The sequence below is a fragment of the Molothrus aeneus genome, chromosome 16 (genome assembly GCF_037042795.1).
Source record: "Molothrus aeneus isolate 106 chromosome 16, BPBGC_Maene_1.0, whole genome shotgun sequence".
Lineage (NCBI taxonomy): Eukaryota > Metazoa > Chordata > Aves > Passeriformes > Icteridae > Molothrus > Molothrus aeneus.
In genome coordinates, this window is record NC_089661.1 from 16,430,985 (window position 1) to 16,449,477 (window position 18,493).

At 45.3% G+C, this 18,493-nt stretch overlaps 1 protein-coding gene across 3 annotated transcripts in view; it reads left to right on the forward strand.

Moving 5' to 3' along the window:
- The window catches only part of IL21R (interleukin 21 receptor), a 21,022-nt gene continuing 2,529 nt past the window's right edge, over positions 1 to 18,493 (forward strand). Inside the window, exons 1-9 of one of the 3 annotated variants that reach the window (XM_066560638.1) lie at positions 1 to 1,155; positions 2,601 to 3,271; positions 5,501 to 5,716; positions 10,027 to 10,101; positions 13,188 to 13,293; positions 13,908 to 14,104; positions 15,736 to 15,887; positions 16,293 to 16,470; positions 17,696 to 17,789. In XM_066560638.1, the coding sequence (XP_066416735.1) occupies positions 10,047 to 10,101; positions 13,188 to 13,293; positions 13,908 to 14,104; positions 15,736 to 15,887; positions 16,293 to 16,470; positions 17,696 to 17,789 (782 nt within the window). In that variant the 5' untranslated portion in view covers positions 1 to 1,155; positions 2,601 to 3,271; positions 5,501 to 5,716; positions 10,027 to 10,046. The remainder of the gene's footprint in view (positions 1,156 to 2,600; positions 3,272 to 5,500; positions 5,717 to 10,026; positions 10,102 to 13,187; positions 13,294 to 13,907; positions 14,105 to 15,735; positions 15,888 to 16,292; positions 16,471 to 17,695; positions 17,790 to 18,493) is intronic. The other 2 variants (XM_066560637.1, XM_066560639.1) reach the window with 2 other exon arrangements.

Genomic DNA, 18,493 nt, shown 5'->3' on the forward strand with positions numbered 1-18,493 from the left:
TCTTGCGTTCTTTGTGAGAAGAAAGATTTTGCATCGTTGAAGGCTTGTGCCTGGCTGGAGAGGTCTGCTCAGGCCAACTTTGCTGCAGCACTTACTTCTCTGCTGAGCCCCAGCTCCATTTTGCCTTTCCCTGGCTTTTTTGTTCAACATAGCTATGCCTTCCAGTCTGCACATTTCCATATGATGGTTTTCTGTGTGGGGTTATTCTTCCTTTCTCTCCCTTCAGTCTTTCTTTGGTGAAATGGAACCTAACTCTCAGAGAAGGGGGATCCTGTTCCTATGTCTTTGTATAACCCAGAACTGGAGACAGACAGTGGGGTTGAGGGGGCAGCTGTCTGGCTCACCCTCTCCCTGCAACAGACACTCTTGTTCAGAAGTATTAGAAATTCTTCCCGCTTCTGGTCAAGCTGCCTTTGCTCTTCTTGCAACTTAAAAACTTAAAACAACTTGTAAGAACTGCTGTTCATACAACTCTGGCTCTTCTCCTATATTGGGTTTGTGTAGCAAGATTTTATAGTGGAGGGGGGCTACAAGGGTGGCTTTTCTGAGAAGCCACTCCCTTCCTGCCTTTTCTCCTAAAGGCACGTCACATTGCTGCCTATTTTTTACAAAAAATAGGTAATAGGTAATTTTTATTAATTGTTGCCCATGCATGCACACAAGATCATTTCTCACCTCTGCAGATTGCTGAATTCAAGGTCTGCCCCAGGCTCCCACATGATGATGTATCTTGATCTCACATTACCTGGAATTTTCATTTCTTTCAGCATGCTTCTGTGACTGAGACCTTGCAGTCACGGCAACAGCCCTCAAGGCCTCTCCTACTGCACCAAAGTCACAAGGTCAGAAGGAACTTTCTGGTAAAAAAAGCAAGGAGACCAGTGAACTGGTTGGTTTTCAACTGCAGGACTGTTGTCTTTCTAAGCAGATTGCTCTAAAGCAAAGGAAAAACACAGCCAAGTGAGGAAGAGAGCATTTTCCAGTTACTTCACTGACACAACCAAAGCCTAATGAATTGCCATACATTGGCCTGTTTTCCCAGAGTGCCTAACAGCTATCAGCAGCACAGCTGGATTGCTAAATCCTGAGTGTTTTCATTCCTTGTGACAAGCTTGTTGAGAGGAACTTTACATCTCTGCAGAACTCTGGCCAAAGGTGCTTTGCTCTATTTGTTCTTTTTTTGCTGTCCTGCTTCCAATCTGCCCATCCGGTAGTTTTCTATAATGTTGAAATGCCCATACTGTCCCTTCAGTAGGACTGCAAGATGAAAGAGAAGAAAAACTGGCAACAGCCCTAGTTGAACAGAATGGGGAACTGCCTGCTGTGGCGTGTTTAGCTGCTCTGGCATGTTTAGCTGCATGAGGGGAGGAACAGCTGTTTAGGTCTTTTTTGCTCTTAGTCAGAATGCTGTCTATAAAACTGATCATCTTTGCATGAGGCCTAAGATTCTGTATTCTGAATGCAGAGAGGCAATTGTCGTGGCAAGAGCTGTTACAGTACAGCCTGTGAGCCACAGTCTGTCTTTGGTAGAGGGATTTCTGTGCTAGACCTGCCCCAGTCCAAGGAGCATGGCAGGCATCCTAAGGAGCTCCTGTCCAGTTTAGTGATGGATCAGCCACTTCCTTCATCCTGTCTCTACCCAATCGTAAAGAGCAGGGCATTCATAACAGTGTGGTATTTGTCCTCTGATTGAAGGCTACCAAGTTGTTGACTAATACGTAGCACTGGGATTTTCCTACTTGGTGCTGTTTCCCCAGCTCTTAGAAATGGGGAAATTCACTATAAACTGAAGGGTTTGAGGTTGACTGCTTCTCCCCAGCTCAGCTTCTGCTGGTTTCACTTGCAATGAGCCACCCACACAGCAGCAAGAATTATAATGAGGTGAGAAAGCACTGGACGGCATTCTGGGGGTAGAATTTCCATGCCTGGGTCAGCCTTATAACCAGTCCCCAGTTCTTGTTTTGACACCCTAGGGAGTTTCTGTGAGAACCAGATGTGCGTTGGCCGTGGCTGTCGTCGAGCCAGTGCCTGTGGTAAACAGCCAGCTGAGGTCTGGAGGAGGTGGCTTGTACTATGCTGCAAGTGCTGACCAGTGCACGTGTCTGGCAGGCCCTGGGCTTGAAGGTTGTGCAGGGCAGTTCACTGCTGCCTGGTCTTCCCCCCTCCACTGCCTGGCTGAGGTGCTTCAGAAACACATAGCGTGCTCCTCCACAACATGACCGAGGGCAATGAAGCCATGAAATGCCTTGTTTCCTCTACTATAGCAAGAATTAGGATACACAATTTGGCCTGTGCTGACTATTTCATGGCCTCATTCTGAGCTAGGCCGGGCCCCTGCAACAGACACTTGTTCAGAAGTATCAGGAATTCTTCCCACTTCTGGTCAAGCTGCCTTTGCTGTTCTTACAACTTAAAAACCTCTGGCTCTGCTCCTGAATTAGGTTTGTGTAGCAAGATTTTATAGTGGAAGGGGGGCTACAAGGGTGGCTTTTCTGAGAAGCCACTCCCTTCCTGCCTTTTCTCCTAAAGGCACGTCACTTGCTGCCAGTGACATGAGAAGTCACCAAGTGTGTTAGGACTGCATGTTCTGTGGTTTGCAGGTGCAGCTGGCCACCCCCCTGCAGCTTGCTGTGTCAGGCCTTTGCTTTGCACATGCTGCCACAGCCGAGGTTGAAGACAGCTGGTGTGTTTTTCACCCTGTGACAGATGCCGGAAACTGCCTAAGGCACACTCCATTGCTGCACCAGCCCCAAGTGTGGAAGAGCTGCAGCCAGGCAGGATAGGTGGGACATGCTGTTTTTTGACAACTGTGGTAAAACAGAGCTCCATGTGATGCAGATGAGGCTCTTGCCATAAACAGCTGTGTGCCCGGAGCAGAGTTCTGGTCTTGGTGCATCCCCAATTGCAGAGATCTGGGGACAAGCTGATCAATGTTGCCTTAAGAGGGTCAGTTTCTGCCAACCTGCATGGAAGGAGCAGGGAGTTCTGCCAGCACTGCCAGCTCAGGTGAGCACTGTGGGAATGCGTGAGTCTTGCTGACCTTGTGCAGAGATGCTCTGGGCATGCTTTGCATGGTGCAGCTGCGGATGTTGGGTTCGAGCCAGAGCAGAGCTGTAGGTTTCTGTTCCAGATGGTCAGGGTGAGTTCACAAGCACAGTCATTCCTGTTTCTCTTTACCAGCATGTGTTGGGTGATTTCCTAAGAGAAGATACAAGCCTCTGTACAATCTCCTCCATGTGAGCAAGACGTACATGGCCACAGCTCTGTGAAGGTAAGCTCTTTTCCTCTGGCTAGAGCCAAAGTGATGTCCTTTTACAACAGCATTCATGGAGTATGGGTTCAGACTTAATGGATATTGGGGAAAACAAGAGGCTGACCCCAGTGTTGATGGCTACAGATAACCAGCAAAGGCAGAAGGGAGGAAGGAGGGCAGGATGCTGGGGTCTCTGCAGGTGACATTCAGTATTCCCCAGACTGAAAGCAATGCACTCCTCCCTCCCCTGCAGCATCCTGTGTCAGCTCACAGCCACCACCTGTAGAGCTTCGGTGTTTTTCAACCTGCTCCTTTGCTGACTAACACCTCCGCTTTTCTGCCTGGCTCATTCATATTTTAGCTTGTTTCCTGAGCTTTGAGGTGGTTTCTTCTATTGCTTTCCCTTCCAGTAGAACACTGTTACTCATGTCTCAGCTGTTCTTCTGCCATTTTTCACTTATTGCAATGTATGATTATCTTCCTCCTAAATGTCACCAGCCAGTAATGGTGCCTTTGACTCTAAAGTTATGCCAGGTCTGTATCTTTGATGCTGCTGGGGATATTGGTTTAATTCTGTTATTACAGGAAGAAAGTACAGAGGTAGTACTGTTTCTGTGGAGTTTTTTCTCTTTTTCGTCAAATCATGAACCTGATAACTCCAAGCATGACTGGTTTTATATCCTAGAGAAAAAATTGTCAGCTCTGAATGTTGTTTTTTCAATTATTTATCTTGCTGATAAATACATAATGATGTTGCCCTTCTTCCAGTGATGGCAAAATGGTTTTGGGTCATGAATAACAGAATCTACCAAGCTTTCCCTTGTGTGCACTTCACGCTTGCTTCTTGGTGAATATTACTGCTGCAGGCTAGGCTGAAATTATACTTTTTATGAGTTAAATTTGAGAAAAACAGGCCTTTTGATGCAGTGTGTTTAAATTTATAAAGCCATTAGTCTTAGAGTGCTACTAGTGTTCCTGTTTTTAAAGTTAGCTCTGTAATATCAAATACATATTATTGCATGGTTTAAAAGTAGTATGGCTTGGGTCTGCCAGACTATCACTCTTTGGACTGATCAGACATGCTGCTCTTTCCCTCCCTCCTCTGCACAAATAACAATATTGGCACACCTTGGAGAGTCCTGTGTAATCAGGGGGCAAAAGCTACACCACTGTCCTGGTATGCTATCCTCACAACAGAAAGATATTACTTCTGGGAAATTTCTGACTTAGCCACTCAGCCTCATTAACTCTGTACTGTCCCACACTGCACCCAAGAGAGGTGGCAATCTCCACAGCCCACAGGCACCATCAGCTGAGACAAGTCTTTTCTAGAAGCTTGGGCCTGACATTGTGCCTGTAAGTGATCCACAAAGCATGCAGAAGGGAGAGCTGGTCTTTCACAGAGGCTGCTCCAAACACAATGAGGAATAGCTTCTGGATTGAGTCATGTGACCTTCTCCATGCATGCCCTAACAGTGTACAACCAGCTCAGTTACCAGCAACTCCCTGGCAGGCATGGTCAAGAGCTGCCTGCCCTGGCCTGAACATTCCAAAACATCCGTTTTTCAAAGGGCGAGTCAGAGGTATGGAGGGCTTAACATGGAGCTCCCTCACCCTGCACCCTGCTGCTTTGTGCCAACTTCACTGCTGCAGTCTTCTTGGGTTCTTGCTCCTAGCTCCCCCTACCTCCACACTGTGTTGTGTGTGCCAAATCCCTCCATAGTGCTGCTCATTTCCCTCTTGTCCAAGGATACAGTGAGTGTGCATGTGTTCCTTGAAGCCCCTCTAAAGGTATGATTAGGTGAGTTGATGGATCCTAAAGAGATCTAAAGAGACCTGGCCCAGACACAAGTCATAGGCATGAGATACAACAGGGGTGAGCCCCTCACCTGTGTAGGAGCCAGATGACCTCCCTGCCTGTGGTCTAAGGACTGGTGCTGTTGCCCTGATCCTGGGCCATTTTGGGAAAGGATGGAAGCTGAATGCAGTGGTGTTTGACTGTCTCCAATGTGGCACATGCTGTACTATGCAGTTTGGCTTGGCCCTTTAATACCTTGACACTGATGCCTCCTCACTGCACAAATCTAAGCCCCACTATGACCTTTTAGATATGAGGCTTGTGAGTTTTTATCAGTTCTCCCACCCTTTTCTCATGTAAGAAAGCAGAACAGTACAGTAATAAATGTTGTGTGGGTGTTTGGACCTGAATTCATCACCTCCTCTCACCACATCCTTCTGTTGGCACAGTAATACTGATACAGCGGTGACGTCAATCTCCACTTATCACTGTGCATTCCAATACACCACGGCCCTTGGTTGTGCACAAGTCGGCTTTGCTCTTACTCAGTGCTAAGGAGCCCCACCTGCTCCTCAGCTCCCCAGGTGGGGTCTGCAATTGCAGTGATGATTTAACCAGGCTGGTCATGGAAGTGTTGGAGGGCTGAAATGCACAGAACAGGGCAGGTAATATCCATGTTTCCACCAACTCTCCCTGCTGCTAGTTTGTTCCTGCTTGATGTTCAACTTCACATGTGCAACTTCACTGTAAATCTTTCTTATAGCTGATGTGGCCCTTGTGGCCCAGCGTCATTGCTCTTAGCCTCTGGACAGTCAGAGCACCTCTTTGTCTCCCTGTTGCTTCAGCTTTCTGATTAGATGGCAGTGTGCATTGATAATGATTTTTTTTTTCAAGAAGAAAGCTTATTTGGGTATATAACTGGTGGACTGTGTCTTCCACTCTTTTTTTGCTTGGGTGCAAAAAATTAATTTTCTCATGTTTGGAAATATTTTTTTCCTTTCTTTTTTTTTACTTAAACTGAGTTCTTAATTAGTTTTGATTTGGGGTTTGGTGGTTTGGGGTTTTTTTGTTTGTTTTTTGGGGATTTTTTTTCTGGTGTGTCTTTTTTTTTTGTTTGCTTGGGGTTTTTTCCCTTTTTTTTTTATGTGCGTTTTGTTGTTGTTTTGGGGGTTTTTTTTTGTTTTGTTTTTTAAGTACATACATTTCCTGGAAACAGTTCAAACTGTCAGCTTAGACTGCATCAATGTTTGGCAGCTTATAGCATCATATTTCCAGATTCTTAACAAAAATAATCTTCATAAATGTCTGTCTGTATTGGTCCTATTTCCTGTTCTCTGGTATATTATAAACTTGTAGCGTCATTTACATGTGTATATTATGAATGGCTACTCAGCTTTATTGCTGTGATCTCATAAGGATATTACAGAGTTTGCAGATGTGGTACTTGGCAGCTGTAAAATGTTCGACATTTTATAACAAGTGTCTGTGTTGCAAGGATGCATGAAGCTGATTCTGAGTCCCCATTTCACAGACTGAGAAAATGAAACGAGGCGGTAGAAAGGACTTTTCTAATGCCAGACTGGGAATAAGTTCCTGCCTTTGCTCATTGCCCACTGCCCTTCTTTCCTCCAGGTTTACGATCACATGCTGACAGATAAAAGCAAATGGGAAGGGTGTAACAAAGGGAGAGATGTAGGAAAGGTGGGGGTCCCAATAATAGACTGGGATTGAAGCTTGCAGGGGGCCTGACACTGGAGCATGCTTTAGAATTAGGGCTGCTATATATCTCCATTCAAGTCATGAGGTCTTTGTCATCAAACACCACAAAGATGCTGCTGCAGAGCTGCAGCTTTCCCAGCTCTTCTGCACATGTCTTGTCTGTCCATGTCATGTCATAACAATCTGGAGCACAGCGAGGAGGTCAGACAGTTTTAGCAGTACTGAAACTGTCTGTGGTGCTCTTAGAGGTCAGAGTCCTTTCCTACCACACTGAGGTAGCGAAATAGAAGATAAATGTTGGACTAATCTGTGGGCATTGGCAAGGGTAAGAGATGGGACATTGGCATCCCAACTGAGGAAGTATTGTCTCTTTGTTTCAGCTATTTTAGCAGATCCTACTGGTTTTCTTATTTTTGCTACTGTGCTCATCTTCATGAATCTTCCTTCTAGAATACAAGGCTGTATGCTAACCTCTCCCCATTGTGTAATGGCAGTCTCTGGTAACTCTGTTAGACATCTACCCAATGAGCTACTTGGGCTCCTTGCTTTGACTTTTTCCAGTTGAGTCCTGCCTGTCCCTTCAGATCAATGGTACCATTCTCTGAGCGGAGAAAGAAAAGTAGGGGAGGTCCTTGAAAGAAACCACAGTCCAATACGTAAAAGCAGCAAAGACTTTCCTTGCATTGATCTGTTCATTTAGGCAGGAATAAGCATAAAAACAGGGAGCTACTGCAATATTGTGAATACCAAGCATGAGAGGCCCTGCCAGTTGGATTCTGAAATAAGTGGTGGGTCTGCAGACCTCTCTGAGGGCCCAGCCTTTCCCTTTCCTTTTCCTTTCTCTTTTCTTTTTCTTTCACAAGTTGCCTTTCTTTGTTTTCTATGATGGCCAAGAGTGTGGAGCATGACAGTCACAATACTGTGATACTCAGTATCGCAATAAGTGATACTGAGATGGGCTCGTGGTGCAGCCAGTCTCAGCATGAAGTCAAATGAGCAGGTTTCAGATAGCAGGATAACAGCAAGCCTTCCTCAAAGGAATGAGGATTTGGAGAAGAGCTATGGAAGATGGGTGAGATCACAAGATGGAGTTAGACAGTGGACTGTATCTCAGTGCCTAGGGACTGCACTACCAAAAGTAGTGGTAATGATGAGAGTTATTATACAGAGAAAACTTGGAGAGCTTGGACCAGAGGGCTCAAGAAAAGGTGTTTACTCAAGGCAACGTGTGATGCAGAGAGAAGGGCTGGAGTACAAAGGTGGAGAGTCTGCCCTGCCACTGGCAGCAGGTGAGGGAGGATGGCAGGGTGCCTGGGGCTCCTTGCCGAGCTGGAACAGTGCTTCATGGGCAGGGTTTGTTTGGCAGGAAAGAAGGGGCAGCAGCTGCATCATTGCTCCCACAGCAGGGTGTGACACCTGTGTCTGAGGCACCTCCAGAATGAGTCTTGCTAGTCTCACCTGGGCACTGACACCCTGAGAGCACATCTGTGAGCTCACATGAGGCTGCAGGGGCTTTCTGGTGGCTGCTAAATTTGTTTTGCTTTCATTATTTGAGTAAACCTGGGAATTTTTTTAACTCCACAAACGTTCCCCAAGCCTTAAAGGCTTCATGGGTTTCTCTCTGCTGGGTGATTGCCTGGGTATTTGTTGCTTGTGGTGGATGCTGCATAGGCACCCCAGGACCTGAATACCTTGAACCCCCCATATGAATACAGGCTGAGGGACAAACAGATTGAGACCAGCTCTGCTGACAAGGACCTGGGGGCAGTGGTGGAATAAAAGCTGTCCATAAGCAGGCCATATGTGCTGGTAGCCCAGAAACTCCTATGTCCTGGGGTTCTTCCCCAGTAGTGTGGGCAGCTGATGGAGGGGATTCTTCCCCTCTACTCTGCTCTCTTGGGACCCTGCCTGGTGTTCTGCCTTCAGGTCTGGGCCCCCCAATGTGACAAGCATGTGGAACTGCTGTATTGAGTCCAGAAGAGGCCACAGAAATGCTGCAAGGGCTGAAGCACCTCTGCTATGTATGACAGGCTGAGAGAGTTGGGCTCGTTCAGCTTGGAGAAGAGCAGGCTTTGAGGAGACCTTACTGCAACCTTTCATTATTTAAAGGGAGCCAGTAAGAAAGATAAGGACAGACTTTTTAGCAGAGTCTGTTGCAACAGGACAAGTGCTGATGGTTTTTTAAATTAGAAGGGTAGATCAGACTATGTGGCATGGCATATGGGCCCTTCCTGTTGTCTGTGCATCCTTGCAACTTGCTTTCAATGAAATTATGTCGCTAAAATAATACACATTGCTTCTCCAAAGTCTTGCCCCATTTAAGAATAGCTTGAGAAAACAGTGCTGAAATCTGTACCAGGTATCAAAGCCAATACTCTGCAGAGAGCATATTTTAAGTCTTTCTGTGCACATCCATGTGTTTGTATAAATATTTAAATGCTGTGAAAACACAGCCTTAAATACATTATATGACTTGAGGGCTTTGTCTTGGAGCAGGGGCTGTGGGTTGAACAGTCATTTGTATGTGATGCCATTTCCTCTGTTTTAAACATCCTGCTGTCATCTTCTCTGAAGACTTTCTTGTACGTTCTCTTCACTATACCATCAGGGCAGCCTTTCCCCGCAGTCAGCACTGTACATTGTTCTCTTGTATGCTACATGGGAGGCTGTTTTTTTTTTTTCTTTTTTTTCTCTGGTCTGTTTTTCTGGAGTCCCTTAACTAGATATTTCATGCTTATTTAACTACAGGTAGGCCAAATCAATGAGTTCTCACTAGCTTTCCTCACACAGACCCACAATGATATTCAGACTCCATTTGGCCAATTCACTGTGTAGCTATTCAATCTGCCACAATGTCACTTCTAGTGGCAAGCCATTCCTAGCTGCAAGATAGTAATGAAGAAAAAATGGGTTAGCAATTAGCACAAGAGTCTTTCTTGTTGCCTGGACAGCCTGAGCTGCAGTCACTTTGCTGCTTTCTCTGTGCATGTGCTAGCAAAGAGCAAAGATTTCACAGACCTTGTTTATGGCAAGTTGGCAGGCTGTTGGTCATACCCCCCTTAGCCCATGGGAAAGATACACACAGGAGAGCTGAAGTTAATTGTCTTAATAAGGCACTCTACTTTTAGACGTTTAAATGAAAGCAAGATTAATTCCACCTCAACCTTAATCAAGTAAATGTCTGAGCAGAGTTCTAAATTGGTTGTGGGAGTATTGTTTGTGGTTGTTTTGTTTTGTTTTTTTTTTTCTTCCCCAGGACATCCAGTGAGAACCACCATGAAGAACAAACCGTGGCTCCAGAATATTTTCATCTGCCTTTTATTCCAGTACAGTAAGTCCTCAGATATTTCTTTCAGATTGTACAACCACAGGATTTATCTTAGTGACCATATGTGCCAGCTCTGATGAGATGTGCATGGCACAAGGTTGCCATGGGACAGCAAGCAGAGGATGAGGTCCTAGGGGAGAGAGTTCCGTGCAGTAATGAGTGGAGGACAGGCACAGGAAGGTGCACAGCTGGGCAGAGTCCAGCCAGCCTGTATACGGCTCTGGGGAGCAGCACCTGTGGAGAGCCTGCAGAGGCAGTGCCTGCCTTGCACTGAAATGTCTCCTAGTGACATTAGAGTAGGATTTCCCCCACCAAAAATACCCTTTGCTGTAGAAAAGGTTCTGGTGGCCAAGACCAGGATATCCCCAGGGTTGCTGTTGTCTGGTCAGCCAGGATCAGTGTAGTGAACCTCTCCTAGTCTGAGTCCCTTTGCTTAGGACTGGACTGTGCATGCAGTCATGCCCCCTGCCCCTCCCTTTTTTTTTCTGGCTCCTATCCACACTGCAAACTCCAGCTGACTCAGACCTGACTTTCTGAACAGATCAGCTGGACAGAAAAAGGCAGTGACAACCATGTCTGCAGGGAACCATGCAAGTTTAGTATTTTACCTGCTGCTTGTAGGCAAAGCATTGGACCTGCCCCAGACCTAAATAAGGACAAAAGATGCATTCAGAATTATATCTTTCTATCATAGGGGACCACTGTGATATCTGGTCCAAGTTTTGTGTGATGCAAGCCAGGGAATTACCATGTACTAATTTCAGTTTTGATAAATCTAGATCTTACTGTTAAAAGTATTTGAGTTTTGTTTCTGAAGCTGCCAAGGAGACACACTTCTCCTAGATCTAGATCCTAGATCTAACTAATTGGTTTTAGGATACTTAATTATTCCTTTCCCAGTAAAAAGCTGTCCTCTTAATTTTGTTAACAGAGTCTTGCCCAAAGATACCCTTGCAACTTACCAGCTACCTAGGAATAGTAGTCTGTCCACCTAGGAATAGTAATCTGTTTGACTAATCAACATAATAACATAGAAGAACACTAATTACTGATGCTTAATAGCCTATTAATACTTGCTGCCCTTTCTAAAGGAATGCAAGAGTTTCCTAACCCCATTTTTTCTAGGAGAATAAAGTTAGGCTAAAAGAGAAAAGGTATGTTGCTCAGGATTCTGAACTAAACAGCGCTTGGTCCAGGACCCTCAGAAGAGTTTATTGAGGGTTCAAAATAAAATGTGAGAACTTAGTTAAAATTTAAAAAAGAATTCTGAAGTCAGTATGAAATTAAAAAGTCAAAATAAAGGTTTAAAAAAATCATATGTACATCCTTGGGACCAATCTGTTGCAAATATCCCCAAATGTCTTCTGCCACCATCCTAAACCTTTGGGTTAAGAAGGATTTTGTATGCAAATCTGAGTGCTGCCCAGAGCTTGTGTAGGGAGAATAGCATGTGCTCTGATACGTGAGGACTAGGAAGTAAATGTTGTGATGGGTGACTTCAGCAGGGAAAAGTTGGACTTTGTTTTCCTCTGGACTTACCCCACCGTAGAAGGAGGCTGCACCCTCCGCTGGACACGCCTGCTGTTCGTTGTGACTGTCAATGCAGACAGCTTGTTTGTGTGGACAGCCATTTAATCTGGAGGGTGGAACCGATGTTTCTGGTCCTTCATTGCACACGCTGTCTGCTTTCCATGGTGGTTCCCTGTGTACAGCTTCAGCTGTAAGATTGGCCATTGGGATTGTTGAGCATATCACGTTAACAAACAACACTCTGGACATAAGCATGTTGCAGCAGGGAAGGAGGAAGCGGGGAGTGCAGCTTCTCTAACCAAGAAAGCAGCAGAACAACAAAGGGAAGTGAGCTTGCAGCATGGTTAGCATCAAAGGGTTTGGTTGCCTGATGGCTGCAAAGTAATGTGTTCTCAGGAGGCTGGGAGCAGCCTTTACAGTAGGGGAGGACACATGCTTGATTTAAGTATGGATGTAACAATCATGAGTCTTTTCCGAGATGATGAGCATTTTATTCCCATCAAAAATGGGTACTACTTTACGTGTCAGAAATGAATGGTCACTGCAGTAGGCATGGTTTGAACCAGCATGGCATGCTGCATCACCTGCAGGCCTTTCCTCATTCAGCCATTTCCTAGTGTAATGGTGGTGGTTCTTGTCAGCCCAGGGAGCTGTCAGGAGGGGACTTGTCAATGCAGACATTTCTCACTGTGCTACTATCTTACCTGCCTTGAAATCCAGGGAGATAAGTGTGTTATGTACAGGACAATTGTACTTTTACAAAGCACACACTCTCTGAGCAGAGCTCTCACAGAGCAAGTAGAAGAGTATAAATGCTCTTTTGTGACCACTTTCAAAAAATTACTTGATTTTCCTAATGACCAGTATAAGTTCTACAATTGCATTTCAAGTTCTCTTGAGAAGTCTGTAATTAATAAATTGTGCTTATTGGAATGTTTTATAGAAATTATAGGAACTACAAATTTGCAGTATTTTTATTCCCAAATTTCATTAAAAATGTACTTCAAGATTCTAGAGCTGGACATAAAAAGTATTGATACTGCAGATATCAAGCTTTAGAAAACAGAATGGCAAAGAAAAAATTACTAAAATAGCACTTGAAAAAAATGTGTAAAGTGCTATGTAGATGTACAATGAAAACTAGACTAGCAATGAACAGTACTCAATTTAGAAAGTGGTATCATTAAAATGTTTGAATATGCTACTGTTTCTTACTGGGTTTCAGGCCTCTTTTATGTGCCATATAAACTAAGATTCCTGCAGAAATACGTGACTCTGCTGTAGTGATTCTACAGGAGTCGCAATTTGGGCATTTCCTGATTTTGGCTGCCACAGCATTTTTAATAGGTTTTTGTTTGACACTTATCTCGCCGTCAATGATTTGTCACCCTGTAGAGTTGGAACATGTCTTATGCCCCAAAACTGGAGACTTTCAGTGGGAGGGAGGGCGGTTGTCAGAGACTGGTCTGTTTCATTCAGATGCAGTGGGAACCCTGAGGAGTGCATATGTTGATTTATCGCAGAAGTTGATATTGTGTTTTCTCTTTCCAAACCTACAGCTATGTGTTGTGAAAGCCTCACTTGTTTTGTGGACTATGTACAGACCCTGTCCTGTATCCTGCGAGCTGAGTTGGGTGCTGGTTCATACAATCTCACTGCTACATGGTATGTCTTGGTGGGATGAGCAAAGTCCAGTTAGCAGGAGCTTCTATATGGCCCTAGCACAGTGGTGACCTTCTGTCCTCTTTGTTAGGTAGAAATCCTGGTTTTGCTGCCATGCTGGTTTTTTACTTGGTTTTTTGCACTGCAGTTACAAACTGACTTCTTCCCTAGCAAAGGACCCCCGGTTCCTGTCTGCACTGACTCTGCTTCTTGCTGCTGGCTGCTCTGCTGACTCCAGCTTCCTTAGCATTGCCTTCTCTGCTACCATGGGAATACCTTGCCCTTTGCTGCTGCTAAAAGTGAAATTTCACCTCTGTGCATTGGCAGGGCTCATGTAGATTGTCCAGTCTGCTGCTGTTCTGTCCCAGCAAGGAAGTGGATGCAGTCTTGGGCTGTGTAGCCCTGAGGAGCACCTTTCCTTTCCAGAAACACTTTCCCATTTCTCTCAAAGATGCTAAGCTGAGCAAGTAGAAGGGGAAAAAAAATATGTTTTGAAGTTCAAAGATAATTTTTTATTTGAACACGTTGATTTTTCATTTTAATAATTTCCTGTGCCTGGTGGTTCAGCAACAAATTAATCCAACTACATGCAGACTTCTTTGTTTTGACTTTTTTAGGGTTCTTGAGGAAGATCCAGAAAATACTGTGGCTGCCTGCAGTCTCGTGCAATTGTCAAGAAACACCAGTCACACACAGTACATGTGCACTGTGGACATGACTGAACTCCTAGCAGATACCAAAGTCCAGGTGGATGTTACAGAGATAGCTGATAGGCAGCATGTTCTTTCCAAAGAATTTTATTTGTCAGACAACAGTAAGTACAAAAATGGTGAAATCCATAAATACTTTTTGACTTTATGTGCTAGGATAGTCTGGACAAGGAGTGAGAGGGCAGCAAACAGTGTGGGGCTATGTTTGCTGTACATTCATCTACAGAAAGCACTGTACTCTTATTATTGCTATTATGCTTGAAGCTGAGCTTCAAGCTGGCTTGTTCCATGCTTTTTGTGTGGAAATTCCTTTTCCCCATGAAGCAGTAGGTGATAAATATCCACCTTAGACCAGTCTCATACCTAGGCTATGCAAGAGCTTGTTCTTGGCTGGATTCTAAAGGGCAGGAGGAATTACTTTATAACAAATGTCACAAATCACAGAATCCTTAAAATGGTTTGAGTTGGAAGGGACCTTAAAGATCATTCAGCTCAACTCCCTGCCATGGGCAGGGACACCTTCCACTAGACCAGGTTGCTCCAAGCCCCATCCAACCTAATCTTGGATGCTTCCAGGGATGAAGCAGCCACAGCTTCTCTGAGCAACCTGTGCTAGTTCCTCACCACCCTCACAGAGAAGAATTTCTTCCTGATATCCCATCTAACCCTGTCCTCTGTCAGTATGAAGCCATTCCCCCTTGTCCTATCACTACATGCCCTTGTCAAAAGGCTGTCTATAGCTCTCTTGTAATGTCCAAGGAGCTGGAGGCTCCCAAAAGGCTTTTGCAGTGGACACCTGAACCAACATGACATTATTTTGGGTGGCACAAGGTTTCCCAGATGTACTGGATGTGGCAGTTCCCCTTTCTGGGGCAATTCCTAATCATTTCTTCTGCATGACACGAAGACTGAATGCAATCATGTAGCTGACTTGGTGGAATGCTGGTAAGTTCTGGGCTGTGTATCTAACTGTGAAGAAAAAGGAGTGGGAGCCAGGCAGATGGGTACCAGGCAGATGTAGGAAAAGGATTTTTCTATTTTGCTTCTTCTGAAACTTTACTTGAGAAGTGTCATCTTTTTGACAAATGCCTTAACATTTCAAGAAGCTTCCTTGCTCCCACTGACAGACTAGAGATTGGGTAGTGGTGCTTTGCATATCTCCTAGAGGCCCTCATCCAAAGGCATCATAGCTCAGCAGTGGGCCCTGCAGACTGCTGGAGTTTTGCATTACTGCTTTTCAATACATGAACACTCCCTGCAGGGATACAGAAGCTTGCTTTTTGAGCAGATGGGGCATGGAATTGCAGTGGGTTTATGCAGTGTCTCCTAGCCTCAGCTTTTCCTCATGACTCTGTTACATTGAGGGGTATTTCCCCAGTCTTATGAGTGATCATGACTACACAAAGTTCTTTTATGTCATGAGAAGAACAAGGTGCTCTACATTTTACATAATCTCCCAGGAGTTTATTAGCTCTGTGTACTATCTTTCCTTCTCCATAGGCAATGAGGAGCTTCAGAGACAAGCAGAAGATATATTCAGAGAAATGTGGTCCTGACTTCATTATACTCCTCACATGTGGGGTTCCATGCATGGCTGAGGGCAGGAATGCTGTGGATGTTTTCTAGCGTAGGAAGGCCCACCACTGCTAGGGCAGCTTTGTTCCCTACTCACTCTGCATTGCTGTTACCATGTTGGGCCATGTCTTAACTGTAGTAACACCATCCTGTCTTTCAGTAAAACCACAGCCTCCATTCAACCTGACCGCTTTCTTCTCAGAGGGTTACAATATTTCTTGGGAAACCATCTACCAGAACTCTTCCTTCTACTTTTTGAATGAGGAGCTGGAATATCAGCTGCGTTACAAAAGAAGAACTGACACCTGGGAGGTAAGTGAGATGTCAGTTTACCATCAAGTAGGGTGTACCAGAAAAGAGAAGGCCAGCACAACTAAGACAGTAGCACTGGTGGGAAAGAAGGGTTTTCATGGTTTAGAAAAAAAGTCTCTCTGCTTGACTGGGCTGAAAACAGGCAAATCCAAAAATTAATTGAGACGCAGAAGCTGTGTGAGAAATATTAGATCCTGTGAGGAAGACTGATAATTGATTTGATTCTCATGCTGTCCTGCCTGGAAGGTTCCCCCAGGATTGCATGTAGCTGCTGACCAGTCAGAGCATGGCCTTGCAGAAACAACATAAAATCAGAAGAGGTTAGTTTGTAGGCATCCTCACTGTGCAGCAGTGTGAGCAAAGTAAGAGCAGTCACTCTAGTGTTTGGTGTTTAATCATTCACAGACTCAGAAGACTAAAGCTGTTCATGAAGATAAACGGACATTGGTGATCCTGCCATGGGAACTACAGGCCGACACTGAGTACGAGTTCCAAGTGAGAGCTAGACCCCGGGAAAACAGTGACTATGGTGGCTTTTGGAGTGAATGGAGTTCTCCGCTGTCATTGAAAACCAACCCTGCCGGTACATGCTGCCAGATCTCCTTGCCCTTTCAATTAGTCCAGTGTCAGAGAATGCTTTCAGAAATTTAATAAAATCTAATTAATTAGAACAAATTTTAAACAGTCCCGTGAAGACAGGTATGGTTAGCTTCCTTACTGGTTATGTGAACCCCAGGCCTGGGCTGTCAGTATTGACGTTCTCACTGTGTGGCAAAAGAAGAGTGTTTTGTGGAGTTGCTGTACATTTGGATACCACTTGCAGGAGTGCAGCCTCTAGCTTCCTTTTCAGTGTCAAATGTCCAGGGTCCTATTTGCAGCTTTCAGAAATGGGAGAGATCTCCTCTACTGGGTCTTAGTGTTGTCTTCAGCTGAGGGAAGGGGGATCCTGCTCTCAAACCTGAGTTCTGTGTCTGGACTGTGATGTTGGGTCATGCTGGGTATGGATGTTTTGTTTGGTAGCCACCACTCTGCAGTACTCTGCAGGGAGTTCACAGTATATGGAGTACACTGATGCTTGTCATGGTGGAACAGAGACTATGAAAATTAGGAGCCTTCGCTCCAATAGAGCAGGTGCAAAATTACTGTGATCACTGCCAGCAGTATGTGCTGAGCTTCTCTGCTCTCACTGCTCTGCAGCTCAAACTGATGTATTACAGGGTTTACCTGGTGCAATGGCAGCATGGCCAGGCTCCATTTGCTAAGGGATATCTGAGTACTGGATCTCAAAGATGCTGCTTTTCATCACAGGTGGAGAGCTGTGAGACTCCCTAACCAGGAGTCAGAACACCAGGGGTCTTTGTGGGAAGGAGCTGTCCTGCCCTAACTGCTGGCTGTCTGCTGTGCAGCCAAGTCATAGGGCAGCTGATGTGCTGCTCCTTTCATTGATGCAGTCATCATTGAGCACCCTCAATCAAACCTGTCTGGAGTACAGATGCCCAGGTGACAGCCTCAGTATCCCAGTGAGAGAATCTGGGGTAGAAATCAATCATTTAGGTTGGAAAAGACCTCAAGATTATCAGGTCCAACCTTTGACTGATGGCCACTTAATCAACTAGACCATAGTAGTAAGAGCGATGTCCAGTCTCTTGATCTCCAAGGATAGTGACTCCACCCTCTGCTTGGGCAGTCCATTCCAATGCTTGACAGCAATTTGCATTCCAAAAACCCTTTTTCCCCTCACCATCTCCTGATTATTGATCAGGAGATAAATGCAAGGTGAGCCTGAATGACCTTGTCTCTTTCTCCAGCAGTGACACAGACAGCAGGCATGGAATGGCTGTTGTTTGGTATTGTCGTGGCAATCATGGCTTCAATCACAACATTTCTGGCCAAACAGCAGAGGTAAGAATGCTTCAGGAGGCAGAAGTTAATGCTTTTATTCTGTCTTGTTAAAGATGGGGTGTTCACATGCAGCCTTCCTTGAGTCTTGTATATCTATGAGTGGGCAGCTATGAACCTGTTAGGGACAGCCAAGAATGGTCACTGGCTGATGTACTGCCCCTGCTTTTCTCTGTGACTCTGTTGCCGTTCAGCTGGCTGGGCCAAGATGGTGGCACATGGGGATGAAGCAAGGGCCACACAGCCTTCTGAGCTGTTCTCCTGGTCTTGTCTGTGCTCCGCAGTTGCCAGAGAGAGCACAGTAGCCAGAGCTAGCTGCCCCCTTCCAAAGCTGACATAGGTCCCTCAATGCTGGCTGGAGGCCTCTCTCCCTCTCAGAGGCTTCTTATGCCCTTGAAGAGATATGGGATGCTGACATGGAGGAGGGCTGGACTGGTGCAGCAATAGGGCTGGCACAGCCTAGGTCCACAGAAGAATTGCATAGGTTTGTGGTCTGGCCTGCAGACCACAAACCAGCTCAGCCTCAGTGAAAATGCATTTCTAGCATTTAGTGCTTTTCCAGGAATGAAAAAAAATGGAACCTCTTACCTCAGTGTGAGTGTGTGTGTGCAAGTGCTGAGGTCTCACCTCTAGTGAGGTTCACAAGAAAGGCTATTAGATGACTCTGGCACAGCATAAGACATCCTTGGAACCTCAGCTGCTTGCTA